Source organism: Vanessa cardui, chromosome 24, assembly GCF_905220365.1.
Source record: "Vanessa cardui chromosome 24, ilVanCard2.1, whole genome shotgun sequence".
NCBI classification, from domain to species: domain Eukaryota; kingdom Metazoa; phylum Arthropoda; class Insecta; order Lepidoptera; family Nymphalidae; genus Vanessa; species Vanessa cardui.
The window spans coordinates 9,980,585-10,008,578 of NC_061146.1; the positions used below are offsets into that span (position 1 = coordinate 9,980,585).

General features: G+C 34.0%; 1 protein-coding gene across 1 annotated transcript in view; it reads left to right on the plus strand.

Annotated features, from left to right (window-relative positions):
• LOC124540044 (rhophilin-2) overlaps positions 1 to 27,994 on the plus strand; it is a 99,875-nt gene that overhangs the window by 15,894 nt on the left and 55,987 nt on the right. Inside the window, exon 2 of the mRNA XM_047117444.1 lies at positions 11,152 to 11,562. Coding sequence (XP_046973400.1) covers positions 11,458 to 11,562 — 105 coding nt within the window. The 5' untranslated portion in view covers positions 11,152 to 11,457. The remainder of the gene's footprint in view (positions 1 to 11,151; positions 11,563 to 27,994) is intronic.

Below are 27,994 nucleotides of genomic sequence, written 5' to 3' on the forward strand. Positions count from 1 at the left end.
ACCATTGCTGGCAACTCATTATTCTTATAACAGAGTTACTCTCATGAATGAATACCATAGAAACTACAATTCCAGTTTTTAACTAAGTATACATACAAATTACCATTTAATCTCTCTCTAGTTTGGTGGCTAAGATATATGATCACAGATCCAGAGCTTCTAAATCAAAATCAAAATATTCGAGTGAGCTTTTGCCAGCGTTTTTGAATCGTCATTTAACAATTAACTGAAACCACCACCGGTTCGGAAAATAGATTCTATCGAGAAGAACCGGCAAGGAACTCAGTAGTTACTCTTTTTCAACATTTAAAAAATACAATCATGTTAGTTAAATACAATTATATATGTATGTAATATATCCTGCCTGGAAGTCAACAGGTATTAATTCCAAGCTTTTAAATCATCTACAAAATCTTGTATCGAATATTATCCCTTTTTTACCAATGTATTTTTTGTAAACGATTTGAATTTACGAAACGGCAATGTTAAAAATGTCTGTATAGGTTCAAACCCCAAATCAAAACAACAAAAAGGTATTCGAAATATTCTCAGAAATGACCCAGATTCTAGAAGTTGTGAGCGTGTGCACTCCCTTGCTTCGGAAAGGTCGTAATCTCCACGCCTGAACTCCGGAATGCACGAAGTAATTACACGAATGCTTAATAATTAAGCGATATTCACGGCTCATTAAACTCGTTAGAAGTTATCACAACAACAACAAACAACAACAACAACAACAGCCTGTAAATTCCCACTGCTGGGCTAAAGGCCTCCTCTCCCTTTGAGGAGAAGGTTTGGAACATATTCCACCACGCTGTTCCAATGCAGGTTGGTGGAATACACATGTGGCAGAATTTCTATGAAATTTGTCACATGCAGGTTTCCTCACGATGTTTTCCTTCACCGCTGAGCACGAGATGAATTATTAAGACAAATTAAGCACATGAATCAGCGGTGCTTGCCTGGATTTGAACCCACAATCATCGGTTAAAATGCACGCGTTCTAACCACTGGGCCATCTCGACTCATAGTTGCAAGTTATCACAGTAGGTGTTAAATATATTATTGCTAGTCGCCCACAGATCAGCCTCGCGCGTTGCATTGAGCTAAATACACAAAACGATGATCGCAATCGCTAGTAGCATTGTCATAAATATATAATTACATTTTGTAAGCACGTCAGCTCAAGATAATGGCGAGAAGTTATATGAACCATAGTAGAGTCGGTAGTGTTGACGCTCTTTGAGAGATATATTTTAATAATTAAACTGATATAAATTAGTTTTAAAAGTACCAAAAAGTAACAGCCTGTAAATTTCCCACCGCTGGGATAAGGCCTCCTCTTCCATTAAGGAGAGGGTTTGGAACATATTCCACTATGCTGTTCCAATGCGGGTTGGTGGAATGCGCATGTGGTAGAATTTAGATAAAATTAGACACATGCAGGTTTCTTCACGATGTTTTTCTTCACGGTCGAGCACGAAAAGATTTATAAACACAAATTAAGCACATATATATAGTGGTGCTAGAATTAGTGGTTTGAACCCGAAATCATCGGTTAAGATGCACGCGTTCTAACCACTGGGCCGTCTCAGCTCAATTGGTTATAATTACTATTTAATTAAATACGAAAACTCCCGGACGGCATTACAAGTAAATACATATGGCCTCTCGTTATCCCGTCAATCCTGCCAATGTCTAAAAGTGTAAAGGTAGCAAAAACCCGCTATGCGCAACGTCATTCGTTGAATCGAAAATGTTTCTAGCTTTTTAAAATCATCATCATATTTACAATCCACTGCTGGACATAGCTTTCTTCCAGATTAAGGCTCCCGGGTCTCCTTCCTCATCTAGTCAGTGGTAGCTTCACTTAATTGTTAAATGACGATTCAAAAGTGCTTGTAAAAGCCCACTTGAATAAAGTTTATTTTGATTTTGATTAGCATTTACTCTTAAATAGATATAAAATTATTCAAAAACTATGATTTTATTTTTTTGTAAACATATAGTCATATATATAAACAGTGCAACCTTAATATAATGAACCTCAATATAACGTATTCCTCGATTTAACAAATTCTTCATAATCCCAAGGGAATTGTCCGTACGAGTCAATTTAAAATATACCTTTACATTGCGAACATTTTTTGCGAAAAACCTCTTTATAACGAATCTTCAAGTGTCAAGAAAAAATATAAATACCTCTAATTACCGAATGTTGTCATTCCTAAACCTTTATATAAAGTTCCCACCAACATATGTACCCAGTTTTACGTATTTTACTGCATTTTATTTTGATTATTAATGCAAGAAAAAGTATTTGTTACCTACCTGAGAACGTAATGTTGAGATGAATGCTTTTACCTCTTTATAACGAAATTCAGACCAACCTAACCTCAACATAACAAACCTCAGTTCAACGAATTACTTGATATAACGAATATTTACTTGTTCCCTTGCGATTTGTAATATCGAGGTTGCACTGTATATATATATTGTTATTGATAAAGGTTGATTTCAGGTTCTCAAATCAAAGTACTGATTATGACTCAGAACACAAAAAATTAAGGAAAATTAAACAGGAAGTCAATTGACCTTGACAATTTTTAAAAGAATTATCCTTAAATTGTACCCGCATACCTGATCGGGGGGAAATACTGTTTAATTTGTTTTTAAAGGTTGAAAGATAATTAAACTTTGTATGTCCTATCTCTAGGGCATTATTTAACAAAAGTAGAGGACGTATACAGTCAAGTTAAATTATCGGTTTTTATATTTATAACTAGCGGCCCATCCAGGCTTCTCATATATAGACATAACTTTTTTTGAATATTTTAACCGTTTATTTCTATATTTTTTGTTACTTTTTTTCCGACGTTTAACAATTGTCGTTCTATTTCAACTTAATTACACAAAAACCTTAATAAATTATATATGTAAACCTTCCTTATTAATCTCTCTGTCTATTAGTGAAAACCGCATTAAAATCCGTTCAGTAGTTTTGAAGTTTATAGCCAACATACAGACTGACAGACTCTGCCGTGTGACTTTGTTTTATAATATGTAGTGATTGTACATGATCGAACCGAGATGGCCCAGTGGTTAGAACGCGTGCATCTTAACCGATGATTGCGGGTTCAAACTGACAAGCACCACTGAATATTCATGTGCTTAATTTGTGTTTATAATTCATCTCCTGCTTGGCGTTAAAGGAAAACACGCTGAGGAAACCTGCATGTATCTAATTTCGTAGAAATTCTGCCACATTTGTATTCCACCAACCCGCATTGGAACAGCGTGGTGGAATATATTCCAAACCTTGGCCCAGCAGTGGGAAATTTACAGGCTGTTGTTGTTGTACAACTTATGCTAAGATATCACAACTTAATACCAAAATACATTGTATTTCATTCAAGTATTAGTTGAACAGATAATATTTGGCTTAAATAGTATGTTAAATAAAGATCTCAGCAACAAGCAAAAAATAAAAAAGTAAACGCATATTCGATAGAAAATATAACAAAACTGGCTAATTTTATGGAAAAATTATATTTTAACCTGTATTCTAAACTATTTGCGACTTTCAAATTAAAAAGGTAAATCTATTTTCTTCTGGCTAGGAAAATTAAACTTCTCGATCTTTATCTAATCCTTATGAAATATACATATAAACTATTTCCTTTAAATCACTCTATTTATTGATGAAAGTCGCACCAAAATCAGTTGCATAGTTTAAAAGATTTAAGCGAAAAGACGATGTAAACGACTTTGTTTTATACTATGTGGAGATATAGTAACGTGAATCGAATGACATTGAACGAATTGAATGATTCATTCATGCTTTCATTGATATCAATGTGTATGTTTCATTTTGTTTGATCAATAGCTTTATATGTTGACTACTTGGTATGAAAACGGCATACGATACAAAACATCAATCATAATATTACATAGTATAAAACAAAGTCGCTTACGACTATCTGTCTCCATGTATGCTCAGATCTTTTAAATTACGCGACGGATTTTGATGCGGAGTAATATAAAGATTGATTCAGGAGGAAGGTTTTTATGTATACGTGCATAATATAGTAGAGAACAGCAACAGCCTGTAAATTCCCACTGCTGGGCTAAAGGCCTCCTCTCCCTTTGAGGAGAAGGTTTGGAACATATTCCACCACGCTGTTCCAATGCGGGTTGGTGGAATACACATGTGGCAGAATTTCTATGAAATTTGCCACATGCAGGTTTCCTCACGATGTTTTCCTTCGCCGCTGAGCACGAGATGAATTATAAAGACAAATTAAGCACACGAATCAGCGGTGCTTGCCTGGGTTTGAACCCGCAATCATCGGTTAAGATGCACGCGTTCTAACCACTGGGCCAAATATATATATTATATAATATAGTAGAGAATGACTGAAAAACTGTGAACATTGTAAAACGTCGTACAGTATATTTAGTATCAGCATTACAATCGTGCAAAGCCGGGGCAGATCGCTTGTGAATCATATAAGAGGGTATTTTTTCATGTCGAGATGACCCGGTTCCTGGTCACAGACCAGGTTCATTTTAACTGATGGATACAAACTTAAATAAGCACGGTATTTTAATGAGCTTAATTGGCTTTAACCCATTTTGTTCCTTCAGCCGTTGATCGAAACTTCATTACTGATAAAACATTTACTATCAACGTTGTCATAGATAAACGTTATCAAATGTGTTGCGGCTTTCTATCAATCATATGTGCACCAGCTATGTATGCACATAATGAAAAAATATACAACAAAAACAACCTGTAAATTTCCCACTGCTGGGCTGAGGCCACCTCTAACTATGAGAAAAAAGCTAGGAAAATATTCCAGCACACTGTTTCGATGCGGGTTGGTGGAATACACATGTGGCAGAATTTTTATGAAATTAGACACATGCAGACTTACTCACGATGTTTTTCTTCACCGCTTTATGACGACCTCCGTGGCCGAGTGGTGTGTACACTGGAGGTCCCGGGTTCGATTCCCGGCCGAGTCGATGTAGAATAACATTTGTTTTCGATGTTGCATTGGGTCTGGAAGTTCGTGGTACCGTTGTTACTTCTGATTTTCCATAACACAAGTACTTTAGCTACTTACATTGGGATCAGAGTAATGTATGTGATTTTGTCTCATATTTATTATTATTATTACCGCCGAGCTGAATTATAAACACAAATTAAGCACATGAAAATTTATTGGTGCTTGGTTTGAGCCCGCAATCAGTTGTAATGCATGCGTTCTAACCAATTGTAATTTCTGTATGATATACAGAATCAATAATTTAAATGTTTTTTACTAAAGTATGATAATATAAAAGTTAATTTGTATGGCTTCTTCGCTGTTTATTCGCAGGATATGTACTCAGCGCTGCGCCGAGATTATGACTGTATCCTTGAACCGGTCGCTGCGACCTCGCGTGCTGTGAGGAATTAGAGCATGCCGTGTGGCCAGAGTAAATGTACATTGATAATTTTGTTAAATAACCGCTTTTTTAATCTTATTAAATGTTAATATTTATAGCATTATGTTTTTCCGATGTTTTAATTGACAATTCTATTAATATAAGTTAAGGCTTTTTTGGTTAAGAAATATAAATGATTTTTGAGCTGAGTTCTAGTTGTTAGAACGCGTGTATCTTAACTAAAGATTGCGGGTTCAAACCAACCCGCACCAACCCGCATTGGAACAGCGTGGTGGAATATGTTCCAAACCTCAAAGGGAGAGGAGGCCTTTAGCCCAGCAGTGGGAATTTACAGGCTGTTGTTGTTTGTTGTTGTTGCGGGTTCAAACCCAGGCACCACTGAATATTCATGTGCTTAATTTGTGTTTATATTTCATCTCGAGCTCGGTGAGGTCATGCATGTGTCTAATTTCATATAAATTCAGCCACATGTGTATTCCACTAACACGCATTGGAACAGCGTGGTGTATGTTCCAAACTTTCTAACATTCCCAATGTATTGCAACTATGAATATACTTTATATATAAACTAGTAAGCGCCCGCGGCTTCACTTGCATGTTGGTTGACATGTGTTACGCAAAAGAGTATGTCCGTTCTTTGAGTTCAAATTTTGTCATACCAAATTTCATCAAATTCGGTTCAGCGGTTCGGTCGTGAAAGATCGACAGACAGACAGACTTACTATCACATTTATAATATTAATAATAAATAATATATATGAGGCTAACATAAAAACGTCTAGTTAGCACTTTAGCGGTAACGTATTAGGAATATTTCTGTGTCGTGAATCCATACAATCGCAATAGTATGTATTGGGCACGCTGACTGATCAATGGATTAAACGGCTTCAAATCGTACCCACAAAACCATTACTTCGATAATGTCATTGTGAACCGCGCCTCCTAGCTATTTCATTTAATATTAAATTGTATATATAATATATGAGACAAACAGACTTACAGCGTCATTGTCTATGGGTGATGGTGACCACTTACCATCAGGTGGCTCATATGCACGTCCGCCAACCTATTCCATAAAATAAAAAAAAAATAAAAAAATTAATACATTAATTAATTATAGTTATATTGATAACACTTAACAAAATAATCTCTTGCCTAATAGAAGGTAAGAGATACTGAACCGTGTGTCAAAAAAAATCCGATAAGTCAAATGTTTTCAGGACCCATAAACGTATATTTTATGTTCCACCAATACTTTCAAAGACACTGAATATACAGGTTATTGGTAATTCGACGTATATATGTTGACGTTTTTAAAATAATCTGCAGAACAAGTTTAATAATGTTTTTTTTTTGTTTTTAATTCATTTTTGAGGAATAAAAAATCAAAAAAATATTACAATAATTTCGTTTTCCGTCTCGCAATTTAAAATTTGATCAGATAATTAATGTTTAAATATTGACAAATATTCAGTGTTTAATCGTTTTTATAAAACAAAAGAAAAAATAATTTTTAATACTTTATTTAAATAAAATGTTGAAGTTGCATTTTTGACAGATTTTGAAAAAAGCTAAAGCACGTGGTAACTCAAATATGGTTAATTTTTGCATGATGCATATGGGGTTAAAATTATTGCAAATAGTCACCCCTATCCCCTCCTAACGGATATACGTCGAATTACCAGTAACCAGTATATAAAAAAGCAATATGACAGTTGTGTCTTTAATTTCAAATACAACTTATCAAAATCTTTGCAGCAGTTACTTATTTATGTAGTATGTTTGAAGAGTTTCAGCCACAGATGTAACAAAAAATAAAAATCCTTGATTGCAATTTACTAAATTGTTACAATTTACAAAATAATTAATTTTAGAGAGCGGAAACAAGTTACTGGCCGGATAGAGAGCGGTGCTAAGGCTGTATAAAAAAAATCAAATTAAATTGTCAATTTCAACTAAACTAATGTAAACAATTCAGCATTAAAAATTTCCTTTAAGTAAAGTCTCAACATTTTGCCACCAAATGTAGATGGTATAAGTTATGAAATTCTTAAAACTACATATTTTGAATAAACAAACTTATGTATATTTCAGTTATAATAAAAGTCGGTTTTAGTTATTGTAGTCATTTTACTGAAATGGAGAATGAACAAATGTCTATGAATGTTTGTTATGTAATCACTACACACTCGTATTATAAAACTAAGTCCCCGGGCCGACTCTATCTTCTATAATATATCTTCGCGATAAACTACAAAAATACTAAACGGATTTTCATGAGGTTTTCATTAAAATACAGAGGGATTCATGGGGAAGGTTTAGGTATATAATATACTAAGGTTTTTGTGTAAATAAGTTGAAATAGAACGACAATTGTTAAACGTTTTTGAATAAGTAACAAAAAAATATGAAAAAAATTGTGGATTTTTTTTAAAACGACACAACTGTCATATAGTTTTTCTTTTTTTAATTTATTCGTCGCCTTTATAGTATAATGATCGAAGGTCACAGCCCTATACAGGCAAGCAGTTAAAATTTTTTAATTTATGTTACTAATTCATTTCATGTGCCGCTTTGAAGGTTGTTATTATAAGGCAACATAAATATGGTTTCAGAATAATAAACAATTACTTTGGCTACAGGCTTTATCATTTTCCATAGCAACAGCCTTTGACCAATCACATTAAAGAAAATAGACGAATATTCTCGAAAGAAATTATTGATATAAAAACCTATACTTATCTATACTTCTATGATAATATTATAAATGTGAAAGTAACTTTGTCTATCTATTGCTCTTTTACGATCAAACCGCTGAACCGATTTTGATGAAATTAGCTTTGGATCAGATTTGAACTCTAAAAAGGACACTTGGTGGTAGGGCTTTGTGCAAGCCCGTTTGGGTATGTACCACCCACTCATCAGTTATTCTACCGCCAAATAACAGTACTCAGTATTGTTGTGTTCCGGTTTGAAGGGTGAGTGAGCCAGTGTAACTGCAGGCACAAGGGACATAGCATCTTAGTTCCCAAGGTTGGTGGTACATTGACGATGTAATTGATAATTAATATTTCTTACAGTGTCATTGTCTTTGGGTGATGGGGATCACTTACCATCAGGTGGCCCATATGCTCTTCCACCTACTTATACCATAAAAAAAGGATATAGACACATGGCTAAACTAGTATAGAATATAAGAAACATATTTGAAATATAGTATATAACTGTTCCGTAAACATAGCACCTGTGATTGGAATCTGATAAATCGCTGATTGTCCTCGCATTCCGAGGCGCCTCGCAATAACATTACTTTATTATCTGTGAATGTTGTGGGAGAGGCAATGACGAAACAATGTTGTCTTCTTCTTTCTAATGTCAAATCAATTACGTCAGAAAGAGAGAGCTCAGTAATTAATTAAACATTAAAAAAATTGTGAGTTTTGGTAAGTGATATTGAATTGTTTTTTTTTTTACTGGCAACTAATCAGAGTTAACAATTTAAATACAAGTACCGCCTTCTTAGTTTTATTATTCGCAAGGGTTAAATGCTGATACTAAATATACTACAGTATTTTTCATGTTTCTTTACTATATTGTCCATGTAATATATATAAATAAGTTCCTCTCGAATCACTCTATCTATAAAAAAAACCGCATCAAAATCCGTTGCGTAGTTTTAGAGACAGACTGCGGTAAGAAATTTTTTTTTTATACTGTGTAATGAATAATGAAAGAAGTAGGTTCAGTTTTATAAGAAATCTTGAAAAACTTCCCAAAGCGACCAAACCCGCTGTTAAGTCTTTGTTTGTTGCGACTTTGTTGTATACCATGTAAAGATATATACATATATCATTGAGAGTGATGCGAGAGGAAGGTTTTTATATTTAAAGGAGAAGCATGTCCGAGCCCGTTTTTAAAAAACATGACGTCAGCATAGCTAACGTCACGAGTGTCAGGGTTTCGATTTTTAACCATTCTCAGAGGTTTGAAATTAAACTCAGGGAATATAATTCTCTGATTTATTCCAATATGAGGCGGTCCGATCGCTCCGACGGCTCGACCAAGCCTGTCGATACCGGCGGGCGCTTGATCTTTTATAACAAAAATAGGTGGGTAGACTTATTCACTCAAGATAACAGCTGTTTACCAACACTAGAATATTTCAGACTAATTAAACATTTCAAAATTCGCTAAAAATTATTAATTTAACAATCAAACAGTTTTAAATTATTAAAATAATAATTTCTGGACACGTGTTTTTCTTAAATTCGTGGTTTCGCGCCGACATATATAATATGGACAATATAGTTAAGAAATTTAATTGAAAAAGAATTACATATATGCATGTGTGTATATGACGGGGAGCTGGCAAGATTTTCGGTGTCATCATCTTCGTCATACATATCATACATATACAGCTTGATTATAATTCAATTCAATTCTTAGTTTAATGGCTTTTAGTTGTGCCGGCAGGGCACAGATTATTTCGCCAATGTCACGTAGGATGGAGAAGACACGAATGAGATTGATCGGTATGGTTGAGACACTAAACTCAATTGAATTTTAAAGTCAAGAATAGTAGTATTAATTTCCTTGTTAATCCTTAACCTAGAACAACACAAACATTAAGAGTTAATAATAAGATAATTAAAAAAAATAGTTGTTAGTATTCTAAACTATATATGTAACAAAATATGAAAAATTGGACTATTCACAACTTAATTTTATTTAATTTGATATATTTACATAAGATTGAACAAAATGGACTAAACACAAACGTCAACAAACATTCAACATTTATAGGGCGAGGGACTTTAGGAGGGAGGATGTCATAAAGCTTGATTATATTATTGCTTTTTACAATATGTCATACTTCGCGACGCCACCTGTCATATCCTTCTTGACAGATGACATTCCTTTTTTTTTTTTTTTTTTAACATGACAACGAGCTTAATCTCACTGGCCAACCAGAATCAAATCTCTAAAATTAAATTATTTAATTTTATTTTGAAAGTATTTAATTATCTGATATATTAATGTTTGTAGTTTCGCGAGCGTTTTGTATTTAGTCGTCAGGATTAAGGCACGAAAAAGTAGCCTATATCCTTTGTTGGAATTCAAGCTTGCTTCAAGCATATTCAATGGATTTTGGTTCAGTAGTTTGCTGGTGACAATACAACAGATACACAGAGTCACTTACGAATTCGTAATATTTGTATAGAAATATGTATAAATTAGTATATGTCTTGTCATCTTGTGTACGTAATTTCATCTCGTGATCTACAAAGGAAATATGAACAAGAATGTATGTGTATGAAATGTCAATAAACCTACATTCAAACACAGCGTAGTATTTAGACTTTTACCCAGTAGCAAAGTTCGTAATTATCAAATTAATATAGATTAATTACGATGTCAAATTCACTGGCAAGATTAAAAAGATAGTAAAAATTAATACGCGTAATACATATTCAATGGCTGGTATACATTTATTAATCAACATTGCTTAATTATCATTAGATAATACTGACAAGGTTTTACGAAATTGTAGTTGTTATGTTTGACGATATCGTAATTGCTCAAGCGTTTATCAGATTGTGAAGAACACAGTAACTAAATGATATCATTATAAAACAAACATTAGTCATTATTTAAAAAGTCGCAATCACCATGTCTGACTACGACATTTTGTTTCAGATCTCCGCTGACGCTCGACAAGCTGGAAATCGCAGATAACGGTTCTATTTCGAATCGAATCAGTTCTATATTTAAAAAAGTGCATCAACGAACGGAACAAACGAGTTTATTAAAAAGAAGGTTTCATAAAAAAGTTAATCTTTTAATCAAAAATCGAATGTTAATTTAAATAACGGTCTGAGGGAATATAGGATTCGAATTTCGAATTTTCGAATCGTTGATTGATGTGATTGTGGTTATTTGTGGTTTATTGTTCGGGAGTGCAAGTGCTGTGCTGTGCTTGTCTTTGTATGATGTGTGCCGAGTATGGGTGATACTCAGCACAAGACCTGCGTGAGGGTGAACTCCGCGGACGACGAGTCGCGCGACGAAGTCGACCATGAACTGCCAAAGAAGAACCCTTTTGTTCGAGTGAGTGTTTTTTTAAATTAAGAATTCGCCATTTTTTTACGTTTCTTTTTTTGACAGCTCCGTCGAAGCACAGAGTACATAGCAACAAAGTTTTTTCGGAGACGAAGTTTTTTTTTTTAAGTTGTGTTTTTCTTTTTAAGTCAAGGTATTTTTTTTTTTAAATTTACTTATACATTTAACTATGAATTTTCTTGCTTCGTTTATTTATCAATATAACAGTCTGATATTAGAACACGCATATTAACACTTAATTTTTTAATTTAAAATATTAGAGACAAAAGAAAATATACATTTTTGTATGTAATGAGAATTAACACTTAACAAATTGAAGTCAATTTACTTCTAACAGTGTATTACCATCAGGTACATTGCTTTGCTAGCTTTCATGTCACCGGAGATACCTTAACTAATAATAACAGCCTGTAAATTTCCCACTGCTAAGGCCTCCTCTCCCTTTGAGGAATTGCTCCAATGTCGGTTGGTGGATAATTTGCTTTTACCACCAATTTAACCACCCTATATAATAATATTTAGAAATGAATAATTCGCGCCAAAAAAGTAATTCTAACTTTCAAAACATCTTCGTAGTTTATCGCAGTGCGAGCAACAAAACGCGGCGCCGAGGTTGTCGCTCTACATAAGTTTTTGTTGACACAGACGTACAGACAATGGCTGGCACGCAAGGAGTCCGCGCCTGCGCAGTCACGCCTCATCGATTTGATTTCTTGACAAATTGATTATAAATTATTTCACTTCCCTCATAAATCACATAGATACAATGGGAAAAGGTAGTTTATTTTTTTTGCGCATTGTAAATCAACAAAAACTCTTACTTACTCTTGTATACTAAGTTCCTCTCTGTTACATCAGCTTTCTGCACGTGAAAATTCTGTCAAAATCGGTCCAGCCGTCCCTGAGCAAACAGACGGATAAAAATTGTAAAAAAGATATTTTGGTATATGTACCGTGTATACATATGTATTCTGTTAAAAGCGGTTATTTTTGTTTTACAAACAGACACTTCAATTTTATTATATGTATAGGTAGCATTTGGATGACCAGTTGGTATTGTTGATTTATGGTAAGAATTAAAAGAAGAAAAGGTCAAGTGTACTATGTTAAGCCGGCAATGCTCCGCCAAATTTGGGAGTTACGATGTTATGTCCCTTATGCCAGTGCTCGATCACCGGAAACGGAACACAAACTCAAACCCAGATTCCTTTATTCACGTTTTAAGGAGTTGGTTGTCATGTGTCAGGCAAAAAGTAGCCTATGTCCTTTCATGGAGTTCAAATTTGCTTCATACCAAATTTCATGAAATTCAGCTATGCGGTTTGGCAGTGAAAGACAAACAGATAGAGTTACTTTCACATTTATATGTATATAATTGTATGATAATGTTATGTTCCCTCGTAGTTATCAGCCATAATTACTGTTCTTTACGGCTCTGTTATCTTTTATTTTGCATCATCAATATACATATGTACGTACTCACTGGACGTGTGTGTGCAGAAACAAACTAATACAATTGGGCAGAAAACCGCTCATAGGAGAAGAGATATTCTACGTGCTCTCCGTAATAAGAAAAATTACATTTAGGTATTATTGGAAAAAAGTTCTTACATTTGTAAATGAAACATCAGTAAATATTAATATTATTTTTTTAAGATACCTCTGATGAATCAAGATCAGTATGTGCCTCATTCTCTCCATTGGCTATTCTAGATATTTTTTTTGTAATAAGCATGATATTCTACCGCTAAACAACAGCACGCAGTATTGTTGTGTTCCGGTCTGAAGGGTGAGTGAGCCAGTGTAACTACAGGCACAAGGGACATAACATCTCAGTTCCCAAGGTTGGTGGCGTATTGACGATGTAAGGAATTGTTAATATTTCTTACAGCGTCATTGTCTATGGGTGATGGTAAACACTTCAGGTGGCCCATATGCTCGTCCGCCAACCTATTCCATAAAAAAAATCTTCTAAAAAAAAATCTCCCAAGCATAAGGTTCATGTAATTAACTTTGGCAGGCCCAACCCGCTATTTTGGGCAAGAAAAATGATAATTTCACTGCTCAGGATTTAAAATTTTAAACCTAGAACCACAGGAGTTCTCTTAAAAAGCCAGCCAGTAATAAATAAATATTGGATAACATCATATACAAATTATATTATAAATTAAACAACTTTAAAACATTAACGACCTCCGTAGTCGAGTAGTGTGTACACCGGTTTTATTACAATTATAAGTCATAAAAATTTGGAAAACATCGCATACATTACTCTGATCCCAAAGTAAGTAACTAAAGCAGTACCAATGATGAAGTTCCAAATATTTGAAAATGATAGATTAATTCAATCTTAATTCCAAAATAATAAGACCTAGATGAAAATAACTAAATTTCGATTTATTTATTTTTTGTAATAAATCGTGAGGCAGGTAACCTAGTCACCTGAAATCGTTCGGACCATGAAATATATCGGATTGATTACGATGACACTTTCACTATTTTGTCCCCCAACCGTGATAAGTCTGGCTTTATACTGCTATGCCTTGGTCAAAGGTTAAAAAGTTAAAAAAAAAAATCAACAGATTGAACACATGAACCAGTGGTAAAAACAACAACAGCCTATAAATTTCCCAATGCTGGATTAAGGCCTCTCCCTTTGAGAAGGTTTGGAACACATTCCACCACGCTGTTCCAACGCAGGTTGGTGGAATACACACGTGGCAGAATTTCTATGAAATTAGACACATGAAAGATTCCTCGCGATGTTTTCCTTCACCGCCGAGCTCGAGATGAATTAGAAACACAAACTATACAAATGAATATTCAGTAATGTTTGCCTGGATTTGAACCCGCAATCATCGGTTAAGATGCACGCGTTCTAACCATATCGTATATTCATTTGTGGTTTTTTATTTGTGGTTTTATATATTAGGTCTTATGATTTTCCTTTAATATATTTTTTTAATTATTACTTAAATTTAACAGGTAGACAATAAGTTTTATTTTTTTCTTTGTGTGAATGTTGTGTACATCTGTAATTGTCACTTATATCATGTCCTAATTTTTTTTTGTTTTATCTGTTATTTATAAGTGCTGAATATGTGTGATGTTGATGTACCTTTTAAATAATTAAATTAACAATCGGCTCTTATCGATTCTAGTACCAAATCCAAAAGAATCTCTTGGACAAAGTAACCGGAGGTCGGACAACACGGACAACACGGTAACACGGACAGTCTGCCCGTGACCACGAACACTGCAAAGTGCTCGAAACGTCGGGATGTTTAAAAATAATTAATATACGCGATTCATCCGTTATAAATAGTTTTATTTAAATAACCGGAGGTTAGTCAAGTACGTACTGTTTTGTTATTAATCGAACGCATCTAAACACTAATGAGTTTGTCATGTTTGTTCTCGTAATTAAAACATTGACAAAGGCAAGGATAAGTTCGATCCCATCGCGCATGAAGACTGATGGTGACCACTTAGCAAGTTACTAATTTGCCCGCAAAAGATAAAAAAAATCATACAAGTGGACTTTTACAAGCACTTTTGAATTGTCATTTAACAATTAAGTGAAGCTACCACTCGTTCGAAAAGTAGATTCGACCGAGAAGAACCGTCAAGAAACTCAGTAGTTACTTTTTCAAAATTTAAAAAATACATTCATGTTATTTAAATACAATTATATGTATGTATGTAATGTATGCCTGGAAATCAACAGGTATTAACTGAAATCAACGAAATCTTGTATCAAATAATATGCCTTTTTTACTAATGTACTTTTTATAAACGAATTTACGAAACGACAAAGTTAAAAATGTCCGCGGAATTTTAATATAGAAACGGATACCTTGCCCCAAGTGAGATTTATTGAATTATTATTATACTGACGACCTCCATGGTCGAGTGGTGTGTACACCGGTTTTCATGGGTACGCCACTCCGAGGTCCCGGGTTCGATTCCCGGCCGAGTCGATGTAGATTACCATAAGTTTTCTATGTTGTATTGGGTCTGGGTGTTTGTGGTATCGTTACTTCTGATTTCCATAACACAAGTGCTTCAGCTACTTACATTGGGATCAGAGTAATGTATGTGATGTTGTCTCATATTGATTTATTATAAAAGATATTCTATTCAGAGAAGTCCATGTTAGTCAGTCAAACTTTGGTTATTAGATGTCTTTTGTGCTGATTTTTCTATATTGTGACTTACACGCCTAACTAAAAGATCCGTTAATTATTTACAGCGCATAAGTGATTATGAATCAGGTATCTAGAATGCGCGATGCGTTGCTTGCAATTCTTCTAATTGTTGTTTTATGATTCTTATCAGTGAGATAAGGTCACTATTAATGTAGTAAATTACAATACATTGATTCATGCAGTTTATTATTATAAAAAAATATATTTGATTTAAATATAACAAAGATATTTTATTTTGATTTCCAAGTTAACCTTCAACGTTAATTTTTTTTTAAATATGTAAGCAGTCGTATTTCCCACCTGCTTGTATTCGCCTCTGGCTATTGATATTGGGCACTGTAGGAAATATTCTATATTTCTTATATCGCCAATACTCATACATCACTAACGCGTGCACGAAGCCTTCCTCAAAGTAAGTATTCTTGTGTAACCATGAAACAACCCCGCATTGGAGCATCTTGGTTGGACGAGCCCCAATCTCCTCTAAAGAAGAGGAGACTTTAACCCAGCAGTAAGACATATAGACACCGAAAAACTTGGTTCTATGTTTACTATTAAATAGTTTTTTTTTTTTTTTTTTAAATCTTCCTTTATTATAGAGGGTTTGATCAAGTATGATCATGCCACCCTCATTGGAACATACATAGTCTTATTTCATCATGCAAAGTTATCTTCGCTTAATAGCTAATAAAACAAGTCTATACAACATTTGTGCCACGTCCGATTGAGGAAAAGCCAAAATACTGTTACATTTTCCAACTTCATGTAAGTTTATTCCATTTTCAAATTTCATAAGAGACCTTTCAACTTCGTTCCGGACACACTCCACCATGACATGATAAGATATATTAAATAGTTAAAAGATCACACTTGATGCCGTGCATAGCCCTCCTTCTTGATCTCGCGTTCAGCTCTCCTCATATAACAACAACACTGTAAATTTCCCACTGCTGGACTAGCGTCCCCCTATGAGGAGAAGGTTTGGAATATATTCTACCATACTGTTCCAATGGGCGTTGATGGAATACACATGTGGCACAATTTCTATGAACATCGAGAAATTCAGGTTTCCTCACGATGTTTTCCCTCGCCGCCAAGCACGAGATAGGTAATAAAAACAAATGAAGAACATGAATATTCAGTGGCGCTTGCCTGTATTTCAACCCGCAATCATGGGTAAAAATGCACGCGTTTTAACCACTGGGCCATATCGGCTCCTTATATAAACCAACCTTTATAACACTCGTGCTATAAAGGTTGGTTTATACAAGTCGGTGCTAATTGCTGGATAAATATTAAATAATAGTTACCGCGTTCTTTTCGACTTTCCCAAAGAAGTAGTATGTTTTCAAGATTTTATCTCCCATATCAATGGATAGACAACTTTCTTCTACACTATGTTTTACTGTTAACCCGGTAGACACCGGTAATGCCTCAAACCAGAATCGATCCCGCACTAGCGAGAGTTGTTATCTTTCGCGTCGTGTCTAGATAACTTTAGGGTTGTCACTTAAATTTCCATGAAAAAATCTCTTCTAATATTATAAATGTGAAGTAGCTATGTATGTCAATTTGTCTGTTTTTTTTTTTTTATTTAATTTACTACATCCACAGGCTCGCAGATGCCCTTGCCTTTTTTTACATTTTATATTAAATTAGATTTTGGCGTTTTATATTTTATGCTAAACATCAGTAGTTTTTTTTAAATAATATATACATAATCTATAATAAATAATATGTAATAAAATAAATATATAAATAAATAATATATAAGTTTATCTGTTGCTCTATCACTACCAAACAAATGAACCGAAATTGATGAAATTTTGATATGAAGCAAACTTGAACTCCAAAGAAAGGACATAGGTTATATTTTTGCTGAGCATATGACAATCCCTAAAACACGAGTGAAGCTACGAGCGACAACTAATATGTTTATATGCCGATGACATGCTGATTGTATGCATGTAGAGGCCTATGTCAAAATTATAGCATATATCTTCTATAATAATTATATGACTACTAAATGTAACTTTAAGCAGTAAATCAGTTATTTAGTATCAATTTTTTCAAATTAATCATTCAAGTTTTTTTAGTTCAAGAGATTACATGTTCGTCGTATAACACGCAAAAATTTTGAGAAATTATTTTAATGACACGTAATTTAATTCGTTACTAACAGAAACCGAAAGTTTCATACAAAACATTTAATAATACTAAGTTACGTTTAAAAATTTACACTATTTTTTATGGCAACCCTGTGCATGTAATAGTCACTTTCAAAACCACTCCTTCCAGGAAATAACATCAGGAAAAAAGATACAACTCGAAGTTTAACGCAACTAAATACTTACTAGTTTTTTTAATCCTTCTCGAAAGGAAAAGTCGCTTTCCACTTTTCTGGCTTAATCTATGAATACCATAGTCATTATGTTCACTTATTTTTTTTAAATATATAATAGTCATTGCTACATATTTGAAAAGGTAAACTGGGCTTTTATGTAATTAGTCGCTAAAGGGCAGAACCGAAAATTGCGAAATTTGAGCATGGAATTTTAATGTGCTGAATTTGTGTTTATTATTCATGTCGTAGAGCTGAGATGGCCCAGTGGTTAGAACGCGTGCATCTTAATCGATGATTGCGGGTTCACATCCAGGCAAGCACCACTATATATATATGTGCTTAATTTGTTTTTATAATTCATCTCGTGTTCGGTGAAGAAAAACATCGTGAGGAAACCTGCGTGTGTCTAATTTCATCGAAATTCTGCCACATGTGCATTCCACCAACCCGCTGTTCCAGCGTGGTGGAATATGTTCCAAACCCTCTCCTTAATAGAAGAGGAGGCCTTATTTCAGCTGTGGGAAATTTACAGGCAGTTACTTTACTTTACTTTTACTACTTTGTTCATGTCGTGCTCGGTGTCACGTGCTGAATTTCTACAGCATGGCATCATAAGGGTTTCCAGGTGAATTTTCCACGAGGCAAGATGGCACTGTGAGGCATATACTCGTCAATTATTTGGATTTACATTATTCATACGAGCACCACCACCACCGAGCAAAGTGGCGCGCTCTGGGGGAACCCTATGTTTAGCAGTGGACAGCAGTGGGCTGATGACGATATGAGCACGTTCTTATTTACATCCAAAACTATATATGCGTCTGTGCTGAAAGAGTGAGGGGTAAATGGTTACACAAAAGCTTTCGAAGAGACAGAAAAGGTAGCGCTGTATTTTTTGTTAGTATTCCAATTTACTAAGCGTCCTGGGATGAGTCCAATGCGGGGAAAAACCCAACGCGGTTTTCCATCAAAAAGGGAGGTAGAAGATTAACTACACAATTTCCAACGTAACTTCGCATAGATTAGGTTAGAAGATGTGAAAAACGAAATCACTTTTGACCATATAATATTAATTAGTAATTAGAATCGTAATCATACAATGTAAGATAAAATAAGTCGAGCGATTTTATCATGATTTCAAAACAGGGGTTATTCTACTAACTTATAATGGTTCTGTGTTCCCGATTCCATATCGACTGTCAACTATTTATCTCATTGAAACTCTACTTCCGTTAACTAAGTGACCCGCCCATCTTCGCACGGGTGTGATGCTGATAATAAATATACCACAGAACAGACATTTCATACTCCTTTCATTCTTTACACCGTTCACAGTTTTTATCATTCATTCATTCATTAACAATACAAACCATTATGTCCCTACATTTTAAGTCTGTAACATAACTACATAGTATAAAACAAAGTCGCTTTCTTTGTCCATAGGTCCCTTGGTATGCTGAAATCTTTAAAACTACGCAATAGATTTTGATGCAGTATTTTCATAGATAGAGTGATTCGAGAGGAAGGTTTTTGTATGTTTTTCCATGTATTATACATGGACAATATATTAAAGAAACACTGATAATTTTAGAAGTAAGTAAGATGTAGTAAATTAACAAATTCTGTAGTACATTTAGTATCAGTATTGCATAATGTCGCAGAAAGAGGCTGCGGAGCGAGCGCATGAGGAGAGTGCCTCCGCGGATTCGCTTCGACGAAGAAGACCGGGGAGAAGACAGCAGCGCTATGCGCAGCTTCTCCTCCAGCTGTAAACGTCGCCGGGAGTAGAGATGTTCTCTGTACCCCGGGAACTCCTCTAGCTTGGAAGCCCATGGTGGACCAAACGTCGGGACGTCGCGGTAGAATGCGTAAGCGATCCCGTGATGCCCTCCCGTAGAGACGGAGTCGGTACCTCTGGTTTTTTGGTGGGTATTCCGGTGCCTTCAGCGCCGGCGAGCCCCACATACCCCCCCACAATACAACATCATGTGGGGGAAACGCGTAATGAGTTTTTCCAGAGAAAAAAAAATCAGTATTGCATCCGCTCGAAGCCGGGGCGGGTCGCTAGTCTTCGAATATGTTGATTTAAATCACATGCTATAAAGGATCATATTGATCTATATAAAATACACATACAATGTATTTAAGGTACTTGATTGGATAAAGATTAATTTGTATTTCTTTAAATTCACTAAGAAAATTACGTATTATTTCCGTAAAAAGTAAAGGATAAAAAATGGTTATATTATAATACACCATCGCGGACTTTTTAAAAACTTTTCAAGATGTACAATACTGTAGTACATTGTTATGATCTATGTCGTGGGGTTAAGCCAGCGTTTGCAATGAAAGCTGAAGAAAATGATTTTGATAAACTGATAATTTGTTAGCAGAATTACCCCGGTTATAAAAGGCAATGAGATCGGGGGCGCTTTTCAGCTTGTTTCGTAATGAGGCAAGTGTAATTAGTATTACTAGTTTCCTTTTAGAACTATCAACTATATTTGGTACGAAGTAATTGATTGGGAATTCTATATAATAAAAACATATTTAATAAGCCCATGTGTCTAGTTTCAAAAGGAGACGAAGTATACGGGTTCAAACCCGGGGAAGTATATTGGAATGTTTTTTTTTATTAACGTTTATTGTTCATCATAAGCAGAGATGGCTCAGTGTTTCGAACGCGTACATCTTAACCGATGATTGCGGGATCAAACCCAGGCAAGCACCACTGAATATTCATGCACTTAATTTGTGTTTATAATTCATGTCGTACAGGGATGAGGGAAATCATCGTGAGGAAACTTTCATGTTTCCAATTTCATTGAAATTCTGCCACATGTGTATTGCACCAACCCGCATTGGAACAGCGTGGTGGAATGTTCCAAACCAAAACCAAATAATGGAAGAGGAGGCCTTAGGATAGCAGTGGGTAATTTACAGGCTGTTATTTTATATGAAACAGCTTGTAATCAACGTGTAATCAACTAAGTACATAAGTATATGTCTGTATGTCCGACCGTTTTGCTAGAAAGCGGGAAGTCTCCCACATGGTAGAACAATGGCGTATACCAAATAAGTTATTATACAGACTCGCTTTCACTCGGGAATCAATTAGCGGCGTGCTAATATTTGTTATCTGTTCATAACGAATTGATTCTTAAACCAGATTGAACAATTAAAAAAAACGGATTGTCTTTTCTATGTTCTTTTTTTGAAATTTAAATTTTCATGTTCTATTTACAAACGTTAATATCCAATGGTTCAGTGGTTAGAATATATCTTTGCATATAAAATATACATTTTAAGTAATCAAAATAACCAATAAATATCAGAAATATCTTGGTGTTTAGAAGTCGTGAATTTTAAGACAACTGTCTATAAATTTCCTACTGCTGGGCTAAGGCCTTCTCTGCCTTTCAGAAGGTTTGGAACATATTCCACCACGCTGTTCCAATATGGGTTGATGGAAAACACAAGTGGCAGAATTCGTATGAAATTAGACACATGCAGGTTTCCTAACGATGTTTCCTTTCTAAACACAAATTAAGCTCATTAATTATCAGTGGTGCTGCAGGCGTTCTAACAAGAGGAATCCTTAGCCCAGCAGTGGGAAATTTACAGGCTGTTGTTGTTGTATATAAGTAAGACTGTCCCAGACTATTATACTTTTGTTGAATTTCAGTTCGCAACTGATCTGAACTCTGCATAGCGGTTCTGGTTATTTCATTTTTACCGCTAAAAGCGACAAATCCGCCGACCCGATATCAAACCGGCCCCCTATAATGCAATCCGTTTTTTGCGCGGTTCGATGCCCGGCCGAGATAATTGTCGCCGAGGTTGCATTGATGATTGCACAGAGTAGCTGTCCACAGATACATATTGATAATTAATTAATATTTAGAAATATTGATTTCGTTTGATGGGTGCATTGTTAAAACATCACAGTAGAAACTTCTAAAATTATCAGTGTTTCGTTACTATATTGTCCATGTATTATATACAAAAACCTTCTTCTCGAATCACTCTATCTATTAAAAAAAAACCGCATCAAAATCCGTTGCGTAATTTTAAAGATCTAAGCATATATAGGGACAGTAAGCAATTTTATTTATGCTATGTACCTAATGATGATAAAACAAATGTTTAATGAAATAAATATTCAAATTCAAAATACTCTTATTTAAATTTAAGAGTCTTAAAATTTAAAAGTAAAAGTAAGACAGCTCTCCAAATATCCCACAGGTGGTCTTGGAGCTTAAACTGATGGGTTAGTAAATTCGTAACTCAAAACTCAAAGATTATAATAAACTTTAAGGGATCCATAATTCTACGTAGATTCAGAAATCAAACTGTAGTTTATTGAGGGTTTTAAAATAGTTATTTCACGAGAACCGTTCCGTGCGGAATGTTGATATGTTACCGAGAAGAACCGCCGAGAAACGCAGCAATTACTCTTTCATACAAACATTCAGACAATTCGCGTTAATTTTAGAAATATATTACGTAATGTGTGTATATATTGCGTTAGTATAAGTGCATTAAAAATAATTATGTAGTTAAACTTTTTTATTTTGAAGTTATTATAACATGGACAATGTTGCAAGATTGAAGATTGCTTTTTTATGATATACGTAGACGAACGAGCAAATAGGCCACCTGATAGTAAGTGGTCACCACCATAGTGGCCATTCAAAACATTAACCATTCCTTACATCGCCAATACGCCACCAACCTTGGAAACCAAGATGGTATGTACCTTAAGCGTGTACACTGGCTCACTCACTCTTCAAACCGGAACACAGCAATACCGAGTGCTTACTTACCGAGATTATATGATAAGTGGTACCTAGGTAGGTACCACTAATCATATAATCTCAACCACTAGGTAGTGGGACTTGCCCTACCACCAAATAAAGTAATTGTTCAACACCTTTTATTAATTATTATTTCTGGTATTTGAAAATAATAATTGATAAATGCTTATTTGGTAGCTCTGAATATAGCTACTCTATAAATATACGCGCCTTCGATTCATTCACGTTTGCAAACTTATTCGTTCACTGTGACCCCGATACGTCTTGCAAGAGCCAAGCGTACCTTACGTATACGTCTTATATACAATTAGAAAACTTTTAAATTTACACCTTATCTCTTTAACATAAAGCTTAATTTGATTTCCCAATACATTAAGGATTTTTTTCGAATTCAAATTCTAAACAATCTAATTTAAACTCTACTTTCTACTAATAAAGTTTAATTTTCATCAATAAGAAATTGACATACAACGTTTTCATACTGTGTAATACTGTCATTTATTAAGAAGTAATTCGAAAATATTAAGTTTAATTATGATTGCGTTCTTTGTATGACAAATTCGGATTAGATTTATTCAAATACGGTAATGTATTTGTTAATATATTAAATAACACTATAGCGGGATTGCTATTCGTTTTGAAAATGGAATGTCGTTAGCGATTGTAAAAATAAATTATATATATTTTTTTTAATATAATATCATGCTAGTGTTAAAGGTTTGTGTGCTGTGTGTGCTAATGTCGTAGTTAGTTGATCGCTATCTGTGCATAATAATGTAATCACCTTACTGTTATAGATCTTGTTTATCTTTGATGCACATTTCTCGGTATATTCACGGAAAACGCCAACTTTTTTTATAACGTTTTTAATCTTTGCTTCTTCAAGCCAAAGGTATTGCACTATACAGCCTATAAATATTTAATCAATTACAATTCTTAAAGCCACAACTGTCCCTTTCCACAAACACTTCTTGCACTCTCAAATCCTAATCAAAATTTGTTTTTAAAAAATCGGAAATATTGTTTTTTATATTACAAGCATCAACATTGTGAGTGTTGCTTGTTGTTAATATAATAAAAATAAAAAAGGATTTTAACGACGATTTTAAAATCTGAGATTAAAAATTAAGGTTTCGAAGTAAAAAAAAAAAAAACTCTATCATTTGACATATTTTTATTCCTTCGATTTACTAATACCTACTTAAGTTTGGATTTCCCATGAAATAGCAACAAACAGACAGAGTTACTTTCGCATTTATAATATTCTTATATTAACCAAGAAACGGTTCTATAACCATCATCTATGCAAATGAAATGGCTGTCAATTTAAATCAAACAGTAATGTAAATTATTCGTAGAGTATCATTTAAATTTTATTGCAAATATAAATGAATCCGGTATAAGAAAATTTAAAGTGAGCGTTAAAGTATGAGTTTCCATTCAAATTAAAGAGGCCTTAACGTATTACGATAAATCTGTGTTTATTTACATATTTTGTATTTTAAATCCTCAATCAATATTGGACCTCCTTCGATTTCCAAAAGTTTTTGCGCGTCTATAAAAAAAAAACTAACGAAACGATTTCAACTTATCTGTGTTCTTTTTTTGAAAACTCTTGCTTCTCGCTTCCCTGCTTGTAATTATATCCTTCATATCCATGTGTGTCTACATTCCTATAAAAAAGATAAAAACATATTTAAATATGCGAAATATATTTCATTTGTCTTAATACACAGTTACGTACATACTTAAATAGACTTAAAATATTTAACTAATAATTGCGCCTGATTGTAAAAAATAGCAAAAATTTTATACGTACATTTGCTTATAATCTTTGGAAGCCAATTTAGGCAGTATACAATATAACTAGGAATGGATAATTTTGTGCCGTGATGTTGTTATCAGAACTTAAGGAAATATAAGTAATTATGTGGAATAGTGTTGTAGTATATGTTATAGCGATGACTTTAGTCATTGCAAAGCGCCTACAATATTTAGATTTAACATATGGTTTTTCTTATGGTATAGGTTGGCGGACGAGCATATGGGCCACCTGATGGTAAGTGGTCACCATCACCCATAGACAATGATGCTGTAAGAAATATTAACTATTCCTTACATTGTCAATGTGCCACCAACCTTGGGGACTAAGATGTTATGTCCCTTGTGCCTGTAGTTACACTGGCTCACTTACCCATCAAGCCGGATCACAACAATACTGAGTACTGTTATTTGGCGGTAGAATAACTGATGAGTGGGTGGTACCTACCCAGACGGGCTTGCACAAAGCCCTACCAACAAGTGTGTATGTTTATCTTTGGTCTAGCTGCCATTGAAATACACAATATTATCGATTATCCAATGTTGTCAAAACAGAAATTTAATTGTCACCTATTGTTATATTAGTCATCTTAATATTATGTTGCTTGTTCAAATCATTGAGTTTATCACCCTTAACGTACTATAACTGCACACGGTATGTATATTGTAACTGTGCCCATGACATAAATAAATACTATATCTATAGTATCCTATGTGTGATGTAACGGAGAGTTTAACAGTTATAAATATGTATAGAATATGAATACATATAAGAGGCATTGTGATCATGTATGTACATAATAGTTTTTCCTAAAAATACTATGATTTTGAAAGCTTGCTATAAGTTAAACTTGCCTATATGCTGTGTGTAGTTAGGGCAAAACGGTGCAGTGCACCAAGGCCCCCTAAGGGTAGGGGCGCCCTGGGAACCAAACGATGACTACGTATTTCTATCTAAGATACACGTAAAATTTCTTATGAGAAATTTTTAACATTTATTAATTCCAATTTTAAAAGTTAATCTAAGCACGAAGGTTAAATAAAGTAAAAAAAAAATAAAGTATTTAAATAAATAGTATGTTAATAAATTTCGAGTAGGGGCCCAATTATTCAATACAACGATTCACCGGGGCCTCCTCGGCCTATGACAGTGGCCCGATTTAGAATAAGACAAATTTCAGAAATGGTTTAAAAAAAATATCAACCTGATGTTACTAAGATATTATCTTTACGACATGTGTTTTATTATTTAGGATGTATATTAAAAAAAAAAAAGTATCTGTCATTATCAGTATCTGTCATCGGATATTCTTGTAAATTCACAAGAATAATGTTAAGAACGAAACAGCAAGCAACCCAACACAGATAATTAATATAATTAATTAATCGTTACTTGAATCTAACACCGATGCTTCGGTCAGGTGCGCTGTGCCGCGAGCTTCCGTGTTGACCGCCATTTATTTAAGGGGAAGTTCGACTTTGAAACTATTTATATTTTAAAGTCATTAAAATACTAACTTATAAACTAGACTAGTACTGAACGATTAGAGCTGTTTTCTTTATCATACCACCCATATTATAACCACATTTAAAGCACAGCAAACACAATTAATTAACTTTGATTATTATTTTCGATATTAAACGAAACGAAAACTAACAAAATTCTACTTTATTACGAAAAAAATATTTATCTTCAAATCTAACATTTATTATACCGTATAGTTGTCAAGAATATGAGGACCCAATTCCTTATTAGTTAGTAATCCAACTGAAAATGCAGTATACTACGCGATTGTAGTCTCGTAACTTTAGATACTAAATACATAAACACTTATATACTTTTTTATATATATTTTATATTATTAAATCATTATTTTTAATGAAACGTTCTAAGGACAGTGTTAATCGATACCCGTTGTAATAATATCGTTATACGACTTTTACATCGAGCTGTAATACTGGTAGGATATGTGAAGGTTCGCTGGGACCAGTCACTTGTCATATATCATATTGCCATGTACCAAATATTTACGTTTGATAATGAGTATTAAAACCTTTTTTATGAAACCTTTTTAAGTACTTGATTACCAGAGCCGTCTTGTAATCTAAAGGTTTAATGCTAACCCTATAGGATTTTATACTTCTAAATATTTTTAATGGATAAGCAGATTGGTAAATGGATTTCTACGATGGTCACTGCTCATAGGCGTTTGTGTTGTTGTAACTATTGAACCTCATAACGCCAATGTACCAGCTATATTGCGAACTATGACGTGAGGCAGTTGGTTACACTGGCTCGTAAATTTTGCTACTTCGTGGTAGACTGAGTGAGTGGTACCTACCCAGGAGAGCATTCAATGTTTTACAAAAAACACTACCACCAATTAGTGTTAAATTGTTAAAGCAATTAAATGCTGCATGCATTCACCCTAAATACCATAACTCCATCGCGATCATCAAAACTATTACATAAACCAAAACTAGATTAGGCTTTCGAACCCAAATAAGATGATGTAAAACTTAGTAACATCACATGAACTTGGTTGCTGTTTTGTAGAATATTACCTTTCCTTATATATTGCATATTTAATAAAACATTGAAAACGATTTTAATTTAATTAGTGTCTACAATACCTGCACATATTTTTTAAACTAACTTATTCATATTGAATAATTATAGCTATTCTTTAAAAAATCATTTTTTGTATCATGTATTATAGCAGTAATGCACTGCATTGACTCGGTGCACCGCACACAACGGTACGCTTCGGTCAGATGCGCTCAAAGCTTCCGTCTTGACCGCAACTAGTTGCAGTTTTACCATTAAACATTACAACATACTGTTTTTAGTACTCTATGACTATTAACAACTTATAGAGACTTATATATGATATACAAAAAAAAACTTGTTCAATAATCAATTTTCATAACATTGAATTTCATTTCGCTATTACAAAACTATCTACCATGAACTCATTTGTTTCTTTATTTTTCTTCTTTAATTTGAAAAAATAAATTTAAAAAAAACCGTGTTCCTTTCAAAATGTAAGCAAGTCTATTATAGGTCTGATAACTTGTGAAGACACGCCCTTCCTCTTCAAATTATCGGTATATCAATAAAATATTATAAATTAAATATAATAGCAACTATTTATTTACATCATTGCTAAAATAAAAATCACCAAAGACATATCATGTTATATATAATAATCCACAATTTGGTTACAAAG